Below are 22,478 nucleotides of genomic sequence, written 5' to 3'. Positions count from 1 at the left end.
GACCCCTGATAATTTATAAATTATTATTTTGTCATATCTTACCCTGTCTGATGTCTCCCTTCACCCATTTTTCTGTTGTCTGTCCCCCAGGGAGGAGGTTATATGTAGATCCTTGTCATCGGTTCTCCCTTCCAATCCCACCCTCCCTCCACACCTTTTTTTTTTTTTTTGCTTCAGATAGGGGGTGGGGGTGGAGGAGATATATATATATATTCCCCATAAAGAAAGGGCAAAATCTGGCATGAAAGTGGTACATCTCATGCAGAGATGGCTTATCTTTGGTTTTCACTGGGCCCTAGTGGCAGAGTGGTTAACTGTTGGGCTGCTAACCTGGAGCTTAGCAGCTGGAAGTCACTCTATGGAAGAAATACTCCCAAAAGGAAGTTACAGTTTCAGGAAACCTGCAGGAGCAGGTTTATCCTGTCTGATGGGGTCACTATGAGTCTGGACTGACTCGACAGTGAGGTTGATTTTAGTTTTGTCATCAAAATACTAGGGCAAATCAAAAAGTATTGCTACCAGGGATCCTAGTTCATACATATGCTGGTTTATCCCCAACAAAATGCTGCTTTAAATGTCTCTGTAGTCAGTGGATGATTGCAGACAGGCCGTCCCAGGAACACACTTGTCTTATTTTCCATGTGGTATCTTCCCCCCCTAAATAGACACATTTCATGCCAGGGGGGAAAATATATTCTGAGGTCGGGGCTAATGCCAAATGCTTGATAAAATTTAAGCGGACATTCTTCTCAGTGGGATTTGCCGCAAGTGTGTAGAAATACTGCCTTTCATAAAGCAACGATTTTTAGATGAACCAAGTGTTCTAAGGAATGTGAAAAGACCTCAACGATGAGCCAAGAGAGGGCAGACTGTCACCTTCAACAAATGAAGAACACTAAAGCATCCGTCCAGAAACTAGGGAAAGAGCACTATAGAACTGCCGTGAAGTGATGCACTATTTACTACAGATAGGAGCTCCCTGCGTCAGCATTTCCCAGTTTAAATGAACGTCTTGGCCTCAGCAAGTGCTCAGTTTAATGAGTGCCCAAAGCATCGCAGAGTGGGTCCAAGAGCTCATCTTTCCATCGGTCTGTGGCGATTTTATGGCATGAATTGTACCTGGGGATGAGTGAGGGATTACTGGTGGAATGCAGAGAGTAGGTTCCAAAGAAAACCGTCGTTCTGAGCGGAGCTCCTGGACCAACTAAAAGGCAGAGAGATCAGCTGAAACGTTACTGGGATCCCAAGGGCGTTCTCGTGACAGATTTTTCTCAAAGCACACAGGACAGATACAGGGGCTTCTTAGGAAGTTTCCAGGAAATTAAAAACTTCACTGGTAAGAAAAAGACAAAAATAGTTACCCAATATATTATTTTTTCCATTATGATGATGCACCTGCTCTTTCTTCAAAGGTCACAACGGCTGTCCTCTGAGAATTCCCCCTGGGAAATCTAACGCAGCCACCTTGTCCCCCTGGTCATGGCCCCTCAGACTTCCTTCTACTCCCTCGAACTCAATGAATACTGAAAAGGACGCTGATTTGTATCTTGGAGGATGTCAAAAATGCCATGATGTGGTATAAATTGGAAAGCCCAGAATTCCACAAAGAAGAATAAGAGAAATGGAAACCATCTTCACAAGTGTACAGGCCGAGAGGATGAAAAAGGAGGCCAGAAACAAGCGCTTCACCTTTTTGAAACATGATGCTCTCTATGACTGTGTAGCTATATATGTGTGTGTGTGGATCTATAGATTTTGTGCACGGGATGTCTATGAGTGAGAACTGGCTCATCAGTACCTAACAAGAAGCAGACTGTCACATGTTCCTCCTACAGAATGGCTGGTGGGTTCAAATCCCCACCCCTGTTCTTTAATCAGGATAACTGTAAGGTGGCTTCGGATTGTAAAATGGAGATACATGTCAATATTCGGAAAAGTCATTTTTTAGCATTACAGCCAGTAATCAAAGTAGGGTATAAAGGGAGAAGCAATCGCAATTAGAATCAAGAGCTTGAGGTTTTAAGACTAGCAGGTGTGAGAGAAGAAACCCGTGGAAAATGGCATACAGATTAGGGGCACGGCTTCATAAACCGGCACAGACAATCGGCCAGGTTACCCAACTCCTGTCCAGGAAATGGCTGTGATTCCTGGGAGCAGGAACTTTCTGGGCCTCACTGGAGGCAGGCTTCCTGGTGCAGCCAGGCTTTCTGGGTGTGGTGGCTTCTGCAGGGCAGGCTCCCTGCAGGCTTACAATCCTGCAACCTAAGGTGTGTCTCCCTCCTGTCTCTGCAGGCGGCCTCCGTTCTCCCTGCTTCCTGCTTCCTTCCCTCCCCTAATTTCAGGTTTTTTGATGTGCTGCTTTTACTTTTCTCTCCATCTCTCTGTCTATCCAAGCTTTCTTCAACTTCTAAGTCTTTGTCTTTTTAATAAAAAACATTTGCTGTGGATTTGAATCTTCTGACTCACTGGCCCTGGGGCATGTCTGCGTAGAGTGGTGCGTTCTCAGTTTCAGTTACTGAGAAGTGGACTGCCAGGCCTTTCTACCCAGGCACCTCTGAATGAGCTCAAACTGCAGTGTTCAGTTCACAGCTGAGCATTTAGCCATTTCGGTCACCCAGGGATTCCTTTTAGTACTTTCTCCTCTTCTCCCTTCTTTCCTCCTCACTGCTTCCGGCAGAATGTAGTACTCAAATTCCAAAGTAAGCTTTATGTTTTTGCTCAGGCAACAGGGGGGGGGGGCAGATCGCCCATCTTGGGTAAATTAATTCATGAGATAGAGGTGGAAGGGAAAGCTAGAGTGTTTGTTGAACACTAGTATGCAAGGAAACACAGTGCATCTTGTTCAACAACATCTGTCTCCTAGAGCCTCCGGTCACTGGGTGTTTTATAGGCAATGCTTGGGCGGGTGGGTGGGCGGAGAGGAGGATCTTGTTTCTCCCATGGCTTGCTTTCTTTGGAAGGAAATGTCGACGTTCCAGCTGCAGGCATTCTCTGGGAGTCTATCCTTCAAATGGGTGGGGGTTACGCTTTTTTTTAATCTAAAGGGAAACAGCAAAGGTTTGTCGACTTACCACGGATTGTAACAGAATTGTAAGGCTGCCCAAAGCAGTGCAGGAAGGCCCAGTGAGATGCTGGAGCCCAGTGTGGCATTGGTTTCACTTGAAAAAGGAAATGTCTGTAACTTCACCCCCCACCCCCCTCCCCCCCCCCACCCCAGCTCTTTGTAGATCAATTAAATAAATTGCTTAGCATTTGCTTAGATCTCTATGAAATCCAATGTGCTCAAGTTGGTGGTGTAGTGGGTCACGCTTTGGGTTGCTAACAAATGAGGCCAACAGTTTGAATCCACCAGGCACCAGCCACTCCAAGGGAAAAAGATGAGGCTTTCTACTCCCATACAGAATTGCTGTCTTGGAAATTCAAAGGAGGCCGTTCTACCTTGCCCTGTCCAGTTGCTACGAGAAGGTATCGACTTGATGGCAGAGGGAGTTCTGTTTTTGTTTTTTGTTGTGGGAAGAAGCAAACTACTTTGTGAGGGGGGCAGATTGTGAGAGGCAGATGCACGTACTGCTCATCCCCCATCCCCCACCCCAATAAAAGAGATGGCCCTGGAATTCCAGCCCTCTCTCCATCCTTCAACAGGAGCCTGGTATGGAGCTATTCTGGGGCAAAGTCCTTTGCTCCTCCAGCCAACAGGACAGAATCACCGTCTTCCACAGTCCAAGGCCTTGGGAAGCGCTGATGGCTCAACCACGGGAGCTGGTGCTGCAGCATCTGGTCTGACTCTGCCTGAGATAGGATGGACAATGAGCCTCCTGTTCCCGGGCAAAATTGATGAAGCACAGCCGTCTGCAAAATATCAGTTACTCCCCATTCCTGACTTTATCCTCCCCTCCTGTCTGTGAACAGCTTGGCTAATATATTCATGTTTCTTTGTATGCCCTCAAATAACTGTCAATTGTCCCTTTGAGTAGAAGCTTGTCACGAGATGCAGCTATGTGACAGGGCGTGTATATAAACCTTTCTCAAATAAAGTTCTGGACCCTGGAGTGACTGTGCTTCAGGGTCCCCTGGCCCTCCAACTTTTGCTATCCTGTTACCTCTTACCAATAAATACTCCCTTTGCAGATCATGCCCTCTGATTTGTAAGAGATCTGGATTCATTAATCTCACAGGTTCTAATCTGCAAGGGCAGCAGGTCGAAACCACCAGCTGCTCTATGGGACAAAGAAGAAACATTCTAGCCTGTTAAGAGTTATACTCTCAGAAACTCACAGGAGAATTCTACCCAGCCTATAGGGCCCCTATGAATTGGCATTGACTCGATGATATTACATCTGGTTGTTAGAGTTTTGGGTTTTTTTTCCCCCTCCATCTCTCATCAGGACAGGCGGGCTCACAGAGAAAGCTGAACGCAAGGAGTTGTGAGGTTCTCTCAGAGGAAAAGTTAACTGTCAGGAAGCAATGGTTGATTTCTCTCTAGGAAAGAAGAGAGCTAATCCATAACCTCCTCAATTGATCATAAAATGACTTGGGGTGATGATCTTATACAGCGTGGGGTTTCATCACAGAGATGATCGTTCGTGATGAAAATGTCGAGTGCCTCAGGTCATTATCGTTTGGAGAAATAATTGGGTATTCCTCTTTAAATAGGAGAAGGTGAAGAATGGACAATTCTATACCTAGAAATAGAGCCCAAGCAACTTCTTCATATTCCATTTACTTATTTATTTTGGAAGATGATGACTTTTAAGCCTAGAGAGGCAAGGGTCTCATCTGTCCTCACATGGCTCCTCATTCCCATAGTTTTCAGGCCAGACTAACAGGTTGCCACTGACCTGCAATTATGGGTACCTATTTCATACTCCAAAAATGGATGATTCAAGCAAAAAAAAAAAAGGCAAGTATATATCTGCAAGGTTTAACTCAAATGAATGAGGTAATATGATACCCCTACAACCCATTACCCTATCTCCATGTGCTTAAACGGCCCCTCCTCAGGATATATGGTGGCATAGTTGGTTACTAACCCCAAGGTCATCAGTTTGAAACTACCCGGCACTCCATGGGAGAAGGATAGGGCTTTCTACTCCCACAAAGAATTACAGTCTTGGAAACCCATAGGGGCAGATCTACCCTGTCCTATGGGATTGCTATAGATCAGAATTAAATCCATGGGAGTGAGAAATGAAGATCACTCATTTTTATGAAATCTTCCATAGTACTCCAAGAATGTGATGACTTCCTTTATTTATCTTCCCCATTTTCATGCTGCATGCAGGATTATGCCACGGCTTCTCTTCTTATGCTGTCAATACTAAGGGCACCGGGGTAGATCTCCCGTGCCTTTGGAGGAGGACAAGTACACTCCTGCATTAGCTTCCCCAACAATTCCCAACAACGAAACCTTCCTCTCTCCCAGGAACCCTGGTGGCGCGGTGGTAAGTGTTGAGCTGTGAACCAACAGATTGGTGATTGACACCCATCAGCTGCTCTGTGAGAGAAAGATAAGACGGTCTCCTTTCTATAGGGTCCCTCTGAGTTGGGGTTGACTCCCTGGCAGTAGGTTTGGTGTTTTGGGAGATCTCTCAATTTATTCAGAGAACGCAAGCATTGAGAGCTTAAGTCTTCTTGTTGTTTTTATAAGGTGCTGTCACATTGATTCCAACTTATTTAGGTACACCAGAAGGAAACGCCATGCACCACCTCACAATTGCTATTTCATTAAAGCCCCTTGTTATAGCATTGGATCAACCTCACCGAGAGTCTTCTGTTTCATGGCCCTTCTACTTTATAAGCATGATGTCCTTTTCCAGGGACTGCTCTCTCTTGGTATTTAAAGTATGTGAGATAACGTCTCACCATCCTCACTTCTAAGAAGCACTCTGGCTGTAGTCTTCCAAGCCAGATCCCTTTGTTCTTTCAGCAGTCCCTTGTATTTCCAGTACCCGGCACCAGCACCATGATTCAAATGCATCAATTCTTCATTTTTCTTCTCTTCAATGTCCACCTTTCATGTGCATGGTAAGCTACTGAACATACCATGGCTTAGGTCAGACACACCTTAGTATCTTCAATCCTTACTCTTCCACACTGGAAAGGGATCTCCTGTCGCTTGGGTTTCTTGGCCACTCCTTGTCTGCGCACTGAGTGTGGCTCCATGCATGATGAAATCAGTGACAACTTCCAGCTTTTCTCTGTCTATCATAATGCAGTCCACTGATCAATCCCGGTGGGAGAATTTTGCTTTCCATTACATTGAACTGCAATACATACCAAAGGCCCTCGATAAACCTTGATCTTTATCAGCAAGCCCCCCCAATGCTCCCTGCTTTCAGCAATCAAGGTTGCGTCATCTGCATATGAATAGCAACAGAACTCTAGTCTTTAGCTTTCAAACTTTTGTTAACTACAACTCAACAACCTAATTTATGTTACCAAACACTACACAATCCCAGTAACAGAATTTGGAATGGAAGTTCATGTGACACTGCTTACTCTTTCGACATGGGGTGTCTTTCTTTATGGTGTATGATCCCATTTATTTATTTATTAACAGTTTAACTGCCAGTTATAGAATGCATGTACCATACAATTCAGTGGTTCAAATATATTAAAAAGAGTTGTACAATCATCACCACAATCAATGTTAGAACTGTGACTTCAGGGATGTTTTTCCATTGTGATTAGCTTGCCATTTCCTGTCAACCTATCATAATCCCAAGAAATTATTAATCTAGTTAGTATCCCTATGGATTTACCTATCCTGGGTTTCACATAAAGAAAATAATATCACAGAAACAACAACAACAAAATAAATACATAAAATCCTTCATATTCTATTCAATTCCATTGGAAGTGTTGATCTAAATAGACATAGAATTGACCTCAAGCTTCATTAAGGTCATATGAACCATGGTTTGAAAACAATAATTTACTCAAATTCCCTAATTTTATATATATGCAAAATAAAGTTAGCAGGTTGTAATGACTTACACAAACCTAAGAGAGCCCTGGTGGCCTTGTGGGTTAGGTGTTGGCTGGTAACCACAAGGTCAGCAGTTCAAACCCAACAACTGATCAAAGCTTTCTGAGCAGGTAAAGATTTACTGATTCACAAGTTGATGCTGACTCATAGCCACCCTACAGGACAAGTCAAAACTCCCCTGTGCATTTCCAAAGACTAACTCTTGACAGCCCTGCCGGTCTGTCTCACAGCAGCTGGTAGCATTGAACTGCTGACCTTACAGTTAGCAGCTCAGTGTCCTGCATGGACAGTTACACTTGTACCACTGAGCCTCCACTGTGTCCCCTATGAATCGCCCATTGCTGAAACTTCAAAACTCATCATAAAAGGTTCCCTTATATCAACCAGAGTTGCTATTTGACACAGTGCTTAACATTGTTTCTTTTAATGCCTCACTGCTCCGCGGTGTGCTGCCAGGGGACTTAGTGGTTTTAAACTTGTATTTCATGTCTCAACCTTCTTCCTGCTAAGCAACTTGCTTTTCTGTCTCAGCTGAGGGTGCTTGACAAGTAATTTGCCAAAACATGCATTAATTGGACCCACCCTATCTTCTGCGAAAGGTCACCCTGTTCTAGTACACAAGAACCATAATTCTTTCAACTGACTCCTTTGCGGTCATTCCTTCTCTCCTTCCATTTGGGGAGGGAAGAGAGTGAAAGTAGACATTGGCGAGGGGTCTTGTACTCTCTGGATTTGTTGGACTTTTCTTTGAAATCAGTCTGAGCCACTGGGTGTGTCTGTGGTGGGGTGGTAGTGGTGGTGGGGGGGTGATGGTGGTGGAGGTGGTGGTGGTGGTAGTGGGGTGGTGGTGTGGTAGTGTGGTGGTGGTGGGGAGGTGGTGGTAATGGTGTGGTAGTGGTGATGGTGGTGGGGTGGTGGTGGGGGGGGGTGGTGATGGTGTGGTAGTGGTGATGGTGGTGGAGGTGGTGGTGGTGGTAGTGGGGTGGTGGTGTGGTGGTATGGTGGTGGTGGTGGGGTGGTGGTGATGGTGTGGTAGTGGTGATGGTGGTGGTGGGGTGGTGGTGGTGGGTGGTGGTAGTGGGGTGGTGGTGTGGTGGTGTGGTGGTGGTGGTGATGGTGTGGTAGTGGTGATGGTGGTGGTGTGGTGGTGGTGGTGGGGTGGTGGTAGTGGGGTGGTGGTGTGGTGGTGTGGTGGTGGTGGTGGGGTGGTGGTGGTGATGGTGTGGTAGTGGTGATGGTGGTAGTGGGGTAGTGGGGTGGTGGTAGTGGTGGTTGTGGTTGTGGTGGTGGTGGTGGTGGTGGTGGTGGTGGTGGTGGTAGTGGGTGGTGGGGTGATGTCATGGTGGTGGTGGTGGTGATAAGAACTTGGAGAGGAATGGGAAATGGCCAGAATTCTTGGAGACAATCTGATGCCCTCTTGTTCTGCTAGAGAAATTCTCCCTCTTTCACAGTCTTCTTCTTGCTTCTTTTCAATAGAATGTTTCCTGTCATATAACCTGAAGATTGAAGGAGTCAGAAATATAAATTTGTTTAGGTTACCAGAATATGATCAAGATGTTTTCTATTCATTTCTTTAGATGATGATTTGTTTTTCACTGATACTTTCCTCCTCCCCCCGCTCCCCAAATTGGGCCTAGTTTCAAAAAAATAAAAAAAGAATTGTAATGTACCAGATAGCTTTTTATATCACTTGCCATGTGACTTGGTCCTGCAGCACAATGTATTTCAGTAGTCCATGGGAGTAAAGAAGGTCTCTAACTATGTTATGAAGATTATACTGCCTGTGAATGGTGAACAGCCATTGGAGAAAGCTAATGACGCTCATGAGCTGGTGACATTTATTTTGGGGAATTGACAACCCAGTTTGCAATGGTGATGAAAGTAATTGGCTATAAACCAAATGTTCCTTGCAGTGTCCAGTTTTCTTTCACTCTGTTCAAGAGGTAAAACAAAATATTTTCATCATCATTTGTCATAGTGCTTTCTTTCCTGTCTGCATCTCAAGGTAGGAGAGATAGGGAATATGCATACATAAGCTATGCTGAGCTACTAGTCACAGGGTTGGCAGTTCAAAACCACTAGTCCACTCCTCAGGAGAAAGATGAAGCTTTCTACTCCCAGAAAGAGTTACAATCTTAGAAACCCAGAAACTGGGGCAGTTCTACCCAATTCGATAGGGTTGCTTTGAGTCAGCATTGACTCAATAGCAGTGAGGATTTTGTTTTGCTTTGTTTAAGCTATACAGGAAGGTAAGGGGTGGAGACATTGGTTTGTAGCTATGGAAATGGAAAAAATAACAGAACAGGTTACAGCATGAAATGTGCCAACTAGTGAAAGATTGGCCATGGTTCCATGCATCCTGGGACAGTGTAAAAATCTTCTAAATGATAAAAATTTACCCCCAAATGAAAAAAAATGTCAGTAAATCAATTGAACATTGAGAAATTTCAATCTAGCAAAACCCTGGTAACTGGAGAGCAAATTTACTGTTTTCCATATTTCTTCAAACAAAGACTAACCATCTTAAATATAAATAAATGGTATCACTTGGAAGTTTTTTGAAAAAGTGTTTTGAAAAGCTGCCAATCCTGGCTTCACACTGGAGATTTGAAGAATTCGCACTAAGCCACCAAGTGGCACAAGTTGATCAGCAGGCACAAGCAACCATAAAAGGAGCCTTGAGTCCTTACAGAACAAAAGGAAACATCCAGTTACCCGTGGATGTGCCCTGCTCGGATGAGAGGATGGAGGTGGAGCCTTCTCTACCTTTAATCTCTTTTACTGCACCTTGCCAGTACAGAGCCTAAGAAACAGCACCATTCTCGGGATAAAGAACGTGAACGTACATGACAGAGACTGCATGCATGATGAGGAAGACATGCAGAGTTCAGCCTAAATTTGCTGGTAGGTTCCTTGAGAAAAGTCAATTATACTTTTAAAAGCTAATGTGAAACAACATAGGAAGAAAATTCTATAGGATAAACAACATTTTTATGTTAAGACAGGAGAAAAGATTTTTAGCCTCTTCTTAATGTATTGAGCAGAAAAGGGGTACATAGCCAATTAAATATGCCGCAAACTACAGAAGAAACATGTTCAGGTTCTTGGACTGAGAGCTCAGTGCTTTCCTAAGCATTACATGATCTCAGAACAGATGCCCATGAAAGGAAAGTTCTCTTCTTTCCCTTCAATAGCAGCAGCAACAGGTCCACTGGACACTCTTCTCTCAAATCTCCTCAGGAGGGTTATAACTCCCAGTTAGGACACTAATACTAAACAAGCAGAGCATATTAACTTGTGCAAGTTTTACAGGTTTGCCAAACTCACTGGTCTCTTACTAATCAGAAAGGTATCGGTGTATGATGTCTCATTACAGAAAATGGCAGCAGTAACTCATGAGTCTTTGGCAGAGAAACCGATGACTAGTAAGACTGAAAAATGACAGGCTGCTCACATCAGAATCCCCTCTGTCCCTCGCCACACCAGGACGAGTTGTTCTAGCCTCAGACTTTCCTGAAATCCTTGGAAATGGACTTTTTCCTTAATGTTCTATGCTGCTTTCAGACGCACATGCTACTAATTAGAGTTGGTGGTAGAGGCCAGCACATGGGTGCACCCGTTCCCAGGGCAGCCGTGCCTCGAAGCATGTGGTCTGAGACGCCAGTGAAGCGTTCCATGTGTTATTTCTTCCCATGGGTGGAGCCGTGGGTGGATATTTAAGCTAAAACAATTCTCAAATGAAATATGTTCCTTCTCAGGAAACCAACAATAATACTAGTATCATTTGATGACTACAAAAACAGAAATGATGCCTCCCAGGATAGTTAATACTTGGGAAGTGTGTCCTTTCTCATCCAAAGAATGATTAGAGGCGGATAAAGAAAAAAAGTCTGAACTGCAGAGAGTAGAGCACATCGATATTGACTTTTACATTGGGTTTTCAGAAGTTTTCTTATCATCCTGTTTCTGAGCTGGTGGAAAGCCCACGGTGATATGAGATCAAGGAGGAATGCCAGAATCATTGATCTAACACGGTGCCCTGGTGGTACAGTGCTTCTGCACTGGGCTGCTAACTTCAAGGCCAGTAGTTCAAAAGCACCAGTCACTCCTTGAGGAAAGACGAGGCTTTTTACTGCCATAAAGAGTTACAATTTTGGAAACCAATAGGGGCAGTCTGCTCTGCTCTACAGGATCACGAAGCATCAAATGCAACTCGACACCAATGCGTTTTGAGATCTAACCAAGACACACAAGACGCATGAGACTTGCTTAGTCCTGCACGGTTTCTGAAACTGATATACTTTGATTCTTGACTTCATTTTTTTTTAAGTTTTATTGACCATGATTCACTTACCATGCCATTCAATAGTTCAACAATATTAAGGAGAGTTGTAAAAGTCATCACTACAACCATTTTAGAATATTTTCTTTCTTGTACTCATCGTTATTAGCTTCCCATTACCCCACACTTTCCCTGACATACTCCAAAAACCATTCATCCAGGGACTGTCTCTAGATTGACCTATCCTGGATTTCATTTACAAAAAAGCAGCCCCCCACCTAAAAAAAAAATACTACCCATAACATGGTAAAACAGAGAAAACCCTCATTTTAATTTATTATAACTTCTGAGTTCTCTTAGCATTTACATTTTTAAAGTCATTTTATTGGGGGCTCGTACAACTCTATCACAATCCACACATACATCCATTGTGTCAAGCACATTTGTACATTTGTTTCATCATCATTCTCAAAACACATGCTTTCTGCTTGAGCCCTTGGTATCAGCTCCTCATTTTTTTCCTTTCCCTCCCTGCTCCCCCTCCCTCATGAGCCCTTGATAATTTACAAATTATTATTATTTAGCATTTAAATTTTAAAAACCATGACTTAGCCATGGATTCAAACCACTTCATTGTTGGTGAGGAGCTAAGAGCTTTAACCACTGTGCCACTAGAGGTCTTCTTACTCCCACTCCCGGCCATCGAATCAGACAGACTCAGGGCAACCTTGTAGGACAAGGTAGAACTGCCTTTGTGTGTATCTGAGACTGTAATTCATGATAAATTTCCAAGCTCCGTCTTTCTCCCAAAGAGTAGCTGGTACTTGCAAACTTCTGATCTTGCAATTAGCAGCCCAAGTTGTAACCACGATGCCACTGGCTCTTAACTAGCTTCCTTGGGCTCGTGTTCTTTTCTTCCTTGTTTTTAAACAGGAGTCCATTTTTCTTGTAATAAAAAGGAAACAAGAAAGATCTATAGCAAACCTCATGCTTTAGAGTCAAGTACTCTCTCATACATGATCACTGGACATATATCCTTTATGGAAGACCACTTAGGAATTATTTGAAATCATTAAAATACTTGTGTTTTGTAGCCCAGCCAATATACTTACACAAGTTTTTCAGATACATTCTTCATGTCACTCTGTAACCAAACCCCAAACCAAAGGCGCCACTGCTGAGTCAATTCCAATTTATAGTGACCTGTTCTAGGGTTTCGGAACCAAACCAATCCAAAACTCTCAGCCCTCAAGTCAAGTCGGCCTCGCAGCCATCCTGTTGTTGTTTGTTGTTGGGTGTTACCAAGTGGGCTCCCACCCAGAGTGATGCCATGCACCACGGAACAAAACACTGCCCTGTCCTACACCAGCCTCAAACTCAACCGCACATGCCATCCTTCTCCAGGGATTGATTGCTCTCAAAAACAAAGGAAAAGCAAAGCCTCGCCATCCTTGCCTCTAAGGAGCCCTCTGTCCATACTTCTTGCAAGAGAGATCAATTTGTCCTTTAAGCAGTGCAGGGTACTTTCAATGTCCTTCTCCAGCACCACAAATCAAGGGCAACCATTCTTCATTGGTCTTCTTTATTCAATATTCAACTTTCTCATGCATATGAGGCAATTGAAAATCACATGGCTCGGAGCAGGTGCACCTCAGCCCTGAAGATAATATCCTTACACTTCAATTCGCTAAAGAGGTCTTACACAGCAGGTTTATTTAATTATTACAATTCATATACAGGATCTGCATCAGCACAATGAAGTGTTCTGGAATTTCCATTCTTCATAAGGTTAGCCATAGTTTGTTATGATCCACACAGTCAAATACCTTGGCACAGTCCATGAAATACAAGTAAACATATTTCTAGCATCCTCTGCTTTAAGCCAAAATCCATCCGGCATCAGCAACAGCATCCCTAGTACCGCATCCTCTTCTGAATCTGGCCAGAATCTCTGGTAGCTCCCTGTCAAAGTCATCCTATAGGCAAAGTAGATGTGCCCCTGTGGGTTTCTTAGACTGTTAACTCTTTACAGAAGTAGAGAGCCTCATCTTTCTCTCAAGGAGTGGCTGGTAGTTTTGAACTGCCAGTCAGGTGGATAGCAACCCAATGCGTAACTCACTATGCCACCAGGGCACCTAGTACAACACCAAGGCTTCCTATAGTATTTCAGAGATTGTAAATCTACATGAGACCAGACAGCCTCATTGTTCTTAAATATAAAACAGATATTTTTCCATCCAGAAAAGCTCAGTCAACGGGCCTAAGAGAAGCAATATAAGCAATTCCACAAGGGACAAATCACCCCTGAGTTTAAGTGCTATAAAGAAAATCAATGGAAATGATGGGGATAAAGGTGAAAGTGTGCAAATGCTGGGGCAAAGTAAGACGGGAAGGCCTCTAGGGAAAGATCACATAAAGCTACTGTTTGGTGAATGAGCCAGGAAGGAGAGAAAATGAGTCAAGATCTGAAACAGAAGAGACAGGGGTTGTTGAAGAACAAAAGCAGGTGGGGTGTGTGATACAGGTTGAGACAAAAAAGAGGATGTGTCAAGGAGTTCCCTGGAAGCCATGATGGGTCATTCTGATTCTGTTCCAAGCACTCGCAACCACTGCCCCTACCGACCATGCTCAAGGCGGCTATGGGATGAATGAATGGGTTGTGAATGGCAAGAAAGGGCCAAGAGCTTAGGGACAAGCCTACTGCCTGAGCTCTGTGAGAAAGGTTAGAAAACTAGCATGGAGAAGGAAGACACAGGCTGCTTGGTTGACCTTATCTCCAACAAACCACAAGAAACAAGGCAAAGAAGAACTTGAACTTGGTTGAAGTGAGCCTGAGGCTTATTTGAAAAGCTCTTCGTCTTGTACTTGGTTGAAGTGAGCCTGAGGCTTATTTGAAAAGCTCCTCGTGCGCTCTTCTGCAGGAGAGTAAGTCAGAAGAGATGACTACAAACCCATGGACAAAAAGATCACTGCATGAATTGACAGCTTCCCAACATAGTCTCCATCGAGGTCCAGACAAGCTGGAAGGGTGGGCTTGTTATCTCTCTACTCTATTCCCAAAGAATTCTGGGATCTTTCATTCATAACACATCAAAATAGCCATTTGGGCATCCTCAAGGGACTCAATTTGTGTTCCCTTTAAATACCCTTTGAGTGCGGACACAAAAAATTAATCTGATGGGCCTAGAGCATGGCTAGGGTCGACTGGATGGGACCAGGTTTCCCAATGAAATCCTCATAGAACAACCCTTACTAACCTCAAAGCATGGACACACGCATTGCTGCGCTGGGAAGGGAAAGAAAGGCAACTCTTTGGCCTTTTTCCTACCCCTGCATCTCCCCAGGGCATCAGTTCTCTTCAAATAGCCTCCTAATAAAGTCTCCCTGGTCACCCAGTGGCCTTGAAGAAAATCTCTCAAGATTCCCCCCTGGAAGTCACAAACGCTATCAACATATGTTCTGAACTGACCTGCCTCTGCCTTGAATTTAACTTGCCCAAATCCCATGTCTGCCCAACAACATGACTATTTTAATTGGATGATGATGATGGTGGTGGTGGTGTCTAAAGAGAAATGCATGAAAGAGAATTTTTCAAGAGCCATCCACTAATTGCAGAGACAAGTTTAAACGTGTTTTGTTTGGAATAAACCTGTACATGTATGCACTAAACCACTCGTGGCAGTATATTGTGTCTACTCCTCCTACGGCCTTACCAGAATGTCCCCCATGACTAAGCAATTACATACCCAGACGAAATCGGCGCAAAAGGAGGTTAGCACTGGGCCAGGGCATCAATAAAATTTATAAATGTGCACATTCACTTATATTTACCCATCTAAAGTTTTGCTCAAATCAATATGTTACACCTATCTTTTCCATGAAATAATTCTAGGGCTCCCAGAAGCATGATCAGTCATGTTAGAGACCATAGAAAGAAAACCATTCAATGAGCTCACCATTTTCACTAATTACTAAAGTTTCACTAATTGCTATTCTTGGAAGCTGTACAATTACAGCCTCTGACATTTCTTGATGCCTCAAGCGGTGATCCTAAAGAAAGAGGTGCATGATTCCCATGACCTTGAATTTTAAAAAACGGACGGATCACTGCTTTTGCAATCATGTGCACCCTGCAGGATATATGCATGGTTTTGTGAACACATGATTCATAGAACTGATATCTGAATTCTGGAATCTGTGGACATCCAAGATCAATTAAGTATCAGATCGTGAGAAAGCCTGACATAGATGATAGTTTCCAGTCCAACAAACAAAAGTGAATGACGATGAAGTCTTGAAAACATTCTTCATGTGAAGGATAATAGAACTACTGAGGACAATGAGCATTAGACCCATCATGGAAACTGTCCAGTTGAGTGAATCTTTCTCCTTGTTGCTTTACTTCTTAAACCATTGTAAGATACAGTTTCATTTCCAGCAAGAGATACGGTTTCTCTAGCTTTTAAATCCGTAGTATGTTTTGCCTACCTTCTAAGCTCTTTATTTTCAAAACGGTGCATGAAACGAAGCATAATATACTCATGTGATGAAGCTTAGGATCATTGTTGCTATGGTTTTTTTTTTTTTTTATTTCAGCTTCCTGGGTAAAATCCAGTCTCAAATTAGGCTTCCGTTTCTACGTCTTCATTCAGAGAATAATAGTATAGTTGCTCACCAGAAACCACTGGGAAACACTCCCCCCCCCTTTTTTTAAGAAAAGCAAACAAATTAAAAGAACAAGTGGAAGCCCTTCTTAGTCTAGAAACTTTCTAGTAATGTGCCTCCAATGGCAGTGACCTCCAAATTGTTTGCCTGCCCCTTGGAAATGAGGGTACAAACCAGGAAGCTTGATTCCCTTACTCAGTAGAGGTTTAAAGCATTGTCAAGATCACATGGAAAAAATATGAGTCTTGTCTGCCTCTGCAGTGTTGAATGGGATTGGTCACCCCTCTCGATGTGTTGAACATGGCATCAGGAATGGAGGACCACTCATTAACAGCCTGTGAAATGTCGATGACACAACCTTGCTTGCTGAAAGCACGTAGTGTTGAATATCAAACACTGTAGTCCTCAGGATGGATTGTATGTCAACAGAGAAACCATAAATGCTTACAACTGGACCAGTAAGCAATATTATGATAAACAGAGAAAAGATTAAAGTTGCCCAGGCTTTTCATTTTACTTGGATCCACAAGCAATGCTCATGGGGGCAACAGTCAAGAAATCATGACTTAATTGCTTTGGGCAAATCTGCTGGGAGGGAAAAAAAATCTTTTAAGTGTCAAAGGCTTTGAGGTTTAAAGTGCGCCTGACTCTAGCCATGGTATTTTCAAGTACTTCATAAGCATGCAAATACTGAGCATTATAAAAGAAAGATCAAAGAATAATGCTGTTTGAAAAAGAAATATTGAATATATCACGGACTGTCAAAAGAATGCACAAATCTATCTTGGGGTGGAAATACAGCCAGAATGCTCCTTAGAATTGAGGTTGGTGTGACTTCATCTCTCCTTTACTTTAGGCCAGCGAGACCAGTTCCCGAGACAGCTGTCGTGTTTGGCAATGTAGAAGGTCAGTTAAAGAGAGCAAGCCCCTCAACAAGACAGTTGACACGGTGAAGGCCACAGTGGGCTCAACACAATGACAGTTGGGTACACTAGTGGGCAATGTTTTGCTGAGTTACACACAGGATCCTTATGAGCCAGAACGGACTTGATCAGTAACAATACATACCAACCTAAAATGCTCCATGTTAATCAAGTTAAACCCGTAACAGAAAACCAACCAACATTTTGGTCTCTGGATCTTACTTTAAACAGGTTACTAACAACTGTGATATGCTCATCACAGCTCCCATCCACGTGTCCTCGTTTACCGCTATCATCAGAGAGCACCTATTTCCTAATTCAGAAACGGCTTTGCCCGAGGTCTCAGTCTCAGGGTTGGAAAGAGTTCAGAAACAGGTTCTGATTCTAAATTTTGTTTCAAGGCTTAAAATATACATAACTAGAATTCCGCATGACCTCTTCAAAGAACATCAAAAATTATGTCTAGAAATTTTCTACCCAAGTAGAAGTAGATTCTTAAAATTCACTATTTCTTGTTGAGAGCCAATGCTCATCACACTGGTAACGAACAGGATTGGGGGCAAATGTTGAACTACGTCTGGGTCCACAACCATGTTGTGTAAAGAGCCAGAGTTGCAGGCGTGCATTTGGGGGCTTTGCAGGCCCCATAGGATCACGGTCTCCTTCCTCACAAGTGACCATGGCTGTTTTTGGATAAAACTGGATTCCTAAAATCTTTCTTGCAAAAACGCATTTTACCTACAATTCTGTTTCTTTTCAAACCCTGAACTACACCGTCCTTTTTGTTTAAGGTATTTTGTGATTCAATGGTTCCCTGAAACTGAAAAACTGCCAAAGTTTGCTGCGCAGATCCTTCCAGACCTAAAACTGTTGGTCTACCAAACCTTTTTTCTAAACATTCTGTAACTTCTTAAAAATGCTTTTAACTCTAGCTTTAAATGCACACTAAAAGGGACTTCCCCCAATTCAGATGAAAACTCCAGAAACCAAGCACACTGCCATTGAGGAGAGTCTTACTCATAGAAACACTGTAGGACAGGGTGGAACTGTCGGTGTGGGTCTCTGAGACTGTCACTCTTAACAGGAGTAGAAAGTCTCGTCTTTCTCCACATGGAGTGCCTGCTGGTTTTGAACCGATCTATGACACATGGTGCCACCCGTAGGACGTAAAACAGACTGCTCTAGGGGAAATGGCTTGAGCCATAAGTAGAGGCCAAAACCCACCTACCTCACTAGTCAGCCTATTCTTTAAAAAGACAAAGCAAAGGTGAACAAAGAAAGATAGTATCTGAGCATTATCAGAGATCTGATTCTAAGATATAAACATTCAAGCAACTTTTTGATTCCAATTGTATTCCTAAGTATTTGCCTTCAAAACCCACATTAGTGATGGCTTGATAGGATGTCTGTTTTCTTCGCATTTGTAGTCATCTCATTGACTACACTGATGACACAAACTCATGCTGAAAAGAAATGCTCTACCATCAGCTCCATTTTGACGGCACTTAGTAGGTCCTGTTCATTTTCAACTGCAATCAGGAGAAGACAACCCGATTCCTTTCCAGTGTGATCAGGGCAAGCTTCCCATCATGATTAATTTGTTATTCATCTGGTACTGTCCTATTAAACACTGTCTTTTGCCTGTGAGCTCCTCTTTGAGCTTCCAACAAAAGCTTTCTTACATTGGGAAGCGAGGTGTGGCTAAGTTTTTACCTGGGAGCAGAAATGATGCAAGCTTTTCTGATGAGAGCTACCTTTAGGTTAGGGCGTGGAGGAACCACATAACAGACCATCTGTGGATTGGGCAGGGGTGAGCAGACGCACTGCTGAAGGACTTCTGTGGACATCACATTCTCAGGACTGAAGGCAGGGAAGAGCAGCGTGCTGGGATCTGTCCTCCTGGGGCAGCAGGGACAATGAACTGGCTCTCCAGCAGAACGACAGGGGCTCTAGCCCTTCTAATGGTAAGTCCTGTTTTTCTCTCTCACTTTCTGTGTTTTCAAACTTTCTGTGTTTCCCCTCCTTTAAAAGACTGCTGAATTTCCTGCATCCTGATCAAAAATTCCCAAAGGATACCATGGAAGAGAATAGTTTTCAATGACTTAGCGGGGTTACCAATTTCCTCTTTTGGTTAATGTGTTTGTTGTTATTTTCTCGGTTTTTAAAATTATATTTCACATTGAAGGATAACACGAAATGAGATTCATATGGATGCCACCATCTAGTGTTTCTTCAGTTTCGGAAGTAAGCCATCCTACATTCTGATTATATTTTCTGAAACACCATATTCATTGCCTTCAAAGAAATGCTTTTATCCACCTTTCTTACACACACAAAAAGGCGTAAAAAAGAACCTCTTTTATTTCCCCCGGCTCTCTAGCTACTAAGCATACGGCTAACAGTTCTACATGCCTGATCTTGATCCTTAAGAAGTTCTCTTTGTTTGAACAGTCAGAGATTGTTGAATTAAAACCAAAGAAAGGCTGGACTTCAGAGCCATTGGAGCATTATCTGCAAAAGAGTATTGATGTTGACTTATTATGTGTTAAATATTGCCAGTCTTGGAAAATGTTTTTTTAAGATACACATTTCATAAGTCATTTTTTCAAAAGAGTAAGCATATTTCTGTTGATGGAGATGTTTTGATGATGTTACTGAAAAGCGAAGTGCTCCAGGGAGCAGAGCACGAGCTTGGATGTTACAGACCAGTGAGTCTGTTCCTGAAAGGTGTTGTTGCTGTGGTGGTGGCTTGGGTGGGGAGTGGAGGGGAATTACAATACTGTCTGTTACATCTAGATTTCAAAATAGTGAAATATGACATAAATAATGTCAATTTTTTTCTAACACTAATATCCACTATGTGAAGCTATCAATTTACCTAGGCATCAATTAACCTCCTTTGTCTTGGTATCAGTGTCTATCATTTCCATACCTAAAAAGGAGCGATGATGGTGCAATGTTCACGGGCCGGACTGACAATCCAAACGTGGGCTCTTTGAACCCAACACCCACTTGCACAGGAGAAAGATGTGGCAATCTTTTTCCCGAATGATGCCACCCTGGGAAAATCTATAAAGCAATTTTACCCTAGCCCATGAGGCTGCTGTGAGTTGAGAGCAATGAATTTCCTCACTGGGCTTCAAGAAATGACAGAGGATGCGAACAAGGGGGAGGGCAAGCGGAGACCCAATGCCCATCTGTAGAAAATTGGACATCCCCTTCCAGAAGGATCACAAGAAAGAGACAGGATCAATAGTGAGAGTAGAGCGACAGGAGAGTTGGGGGAGAAAGGGGGAACCGATCACAATGATGGACGGGATAACCCCTTCCCCCCCAGGAGCACAAACAACAGGACACTGGATGAAGGGAGACAGTGGTCAATGTAAGACATGAAGGAAAACAATAAGAATTTATAAATTATCAAGGGTTTATGAGGGAGAGATGGTGGTGGAGGGAGGGGAAAAATAAGGAGGTGATACCATGGGCTCAAATCAAAAGAAAATGTTTTGGAAAGGATGATGGCAACATATAGACAATGTGCTTGAAAAGGATGATGGCAACATATGGACAATTGTGCTTGAAAAGGATGATGGCAAGGTATGGACAATTGTGCTTGACACATCGGATGGATGGATTGTGACAAGAGCTGTAAGAGCCCAATACAATGGTTAATTTAAAAAGAAAGGAAGAAATGTCGGAGAATAAATATCAAGAAAGACTTTCCACCCTGTAAATGTAAGATAGATAGGCTGCCCTGTGAACGCGTGAGCCTCACAACTTTCTCTCTTAAAGCAAGTGAACAAGACAAAAAATAAGTAGCAGCATACCCTGGACTCCGTTTCTAGTATGATAATGTCATGATATATGCCTTAGAAAACTATGCCTGCTCTAATAAGATATTTTGTTATCCAACAACGTCATTTTACCCAAGAATGATATAGAGAGATATGAGGCAGTTCTCTGCCTTCCCACCTCCCCAAAGAAACTTTTCTGGGGTAAACTGCAGATCAGTGACCAAGCTAAAGAAGTTGAGGGTCCGTGGAACATAATTGGTAAAGAACCTAGAACTTACAGAGCTCTCTCAACTGCCTCTCGAGTTGGAGGGTGATGACGTGCTTCTTATACTGAGGTTTGGTCTATCCCTCTGCATACTTCCAATATCTAGGGGAATAAGATGTTTTATAGAGGCACTCAATTGTTTGAAGAATGAATAAGTGAATCATTGGATGAGACCTCACTAAACTATAACACCCCTACCGATACAGTGGCTCCTTATGGAGAAAACTATGAAAGAGAACACACTGTTCCTCCTCTCGGGAGAATTTCTCTCACACACACAAATAACCTAATTTCATACAGAATTACTAAACTGGGTAGTTTCGGATCTGTTTCCCCCAATAGGGCAGCCACAAACCACAGATGATCTCCGAGTGCTTACAATGTGGTTGAGCAGAAGGGAGGGATGTTGCTTAAGGAGCCCTGGTAGAATTGGGGGTTGGGCTGCCAGCTGCAAGGTCAGCAGTTCAAACCCCACCATCAGTGTGTGGGAGCACTTACAGACTGCCTGAGCCAGAATCAACCTGATGGCCGCGGGTTTGTTTGTCTGTTTTAGGGAGCATTGTTTTGGAGGTTTGGTTGTTGGTTTTTGGTAAACATAAACTTTCCCCCAAAATCAGTCCTGTTAAGCCCTATGAAATTCAGTCATACTCACACATGTGGGGGGTGTAGAACTTCGTGAGTCAGAATCAGCGAAGTGACAATTATTTGGTTGCTTGGAAAACATAAAATCAGATTTTGGAAGCTTGAATATTAAAAAGTCCAATATCATATTAGATGCATGTTGAAAGGATAGTACATAAAATGAAATAGACATTGGATTAAATATACAGTCAAATTTTATTTTATTTTTCCCCTGACCTTTCTTAGCGTGGATGCTGCTGTTAGTTTTCACATAGCAACCCCATGTGACAGGATAGAACCTCCCCACAAGGCTTTCATCTGTCATCTTTATGGAAGCAGATGGCAGGGCCCTTCTCCCACCAAGCAGCTGGGAGGGTTCAAAGCACCAACCTTCCTATTAGCAGCCGAGCACTTAACCATTGCACCACCAGGACTCCCACCTAATGTGCACGCTAGAGTCTCTGCAGTCAACACGCATGGCTCTCATCTGTAACTCTCGTGATCTATCTACTGGACCATGTTGGTCTGCTATTGATGCTTTAAGTAGACACAGCCTTGTCAGACAGGAGGAAAGTAGGCAGAGAGGCTTGTGCACCAGGGGAAAGGGGAGCTGTCTTTTGGTAAGAGCAAGTGCCAAAAGGTGACTTCAATTGTCAGGGGACAGGAGTGAAAGGCTATGGTATGTGCCTAGAAGCACTGAGCATACCGGTCTGGCAGGAAAGATAGCTCAGGTTGGAGAATCTGGGCATGAGTTTAGAAAGGCAGATGACAGAGTGAAAAGTACATTCTGTGGAGGTTAATGGAATCTTTTACAAAGCGGGAACCACCCAGCTTTAAAAGGCTTTGGTGTCAGCTGGGGGGGGGGGGTTGGGGGTGTTAAAAACACTATTGAGTGAGAATGCACATCTTTTGTTGTTGAAGGGTGGGGAACTTCAAAGTT

At 43.2% G+C, this 22,478-nt stretch overlaps 1 protein-coding gene across 1 annotated transcript in view; it reads left to right on the top strand.

The window, feature by feature from the left end:
• Positions 1 to 18,774: 18,774 nt before the first annotated feature.
• The window catches only part of DSG3 (desmoglein 3), a 30,361-nt gene continuing 26,657 nt past the window's right edge, over positions 18,775 to 22,478 (top strand). The window contains exon 1 of the mRNA XM_075532868.1: positions 18,775 to 18,822. Coding sequence (XP_075388983.1) covers positions 18,775 to 18,822 — 48 coding nt within the window. The remainder of the gene's footprint in view (positions 18,823 to 22,478) is intronic.

This window comes from Tenrec ecaudatus, chromosome 15, assembly GCF_050624435.1.
Source record: "Tenrec ecaudatus isolate mTenEca1 chromosome 15, mTenEca1.hap1, whole genome shotgun sequence".
Classification (NCBI taxonomy): Eukaryota; Metazoa; Chordata; class Mammalia; order Afrosoricida; family Tenrecidae; genus Tenrec; species Tenrec ecaudatus.
The sequence above is the reverse complement of the archived record's forward strand: the minus strand, read 5'-3'. Positions and strand labels throughout refer to the sequence as shown.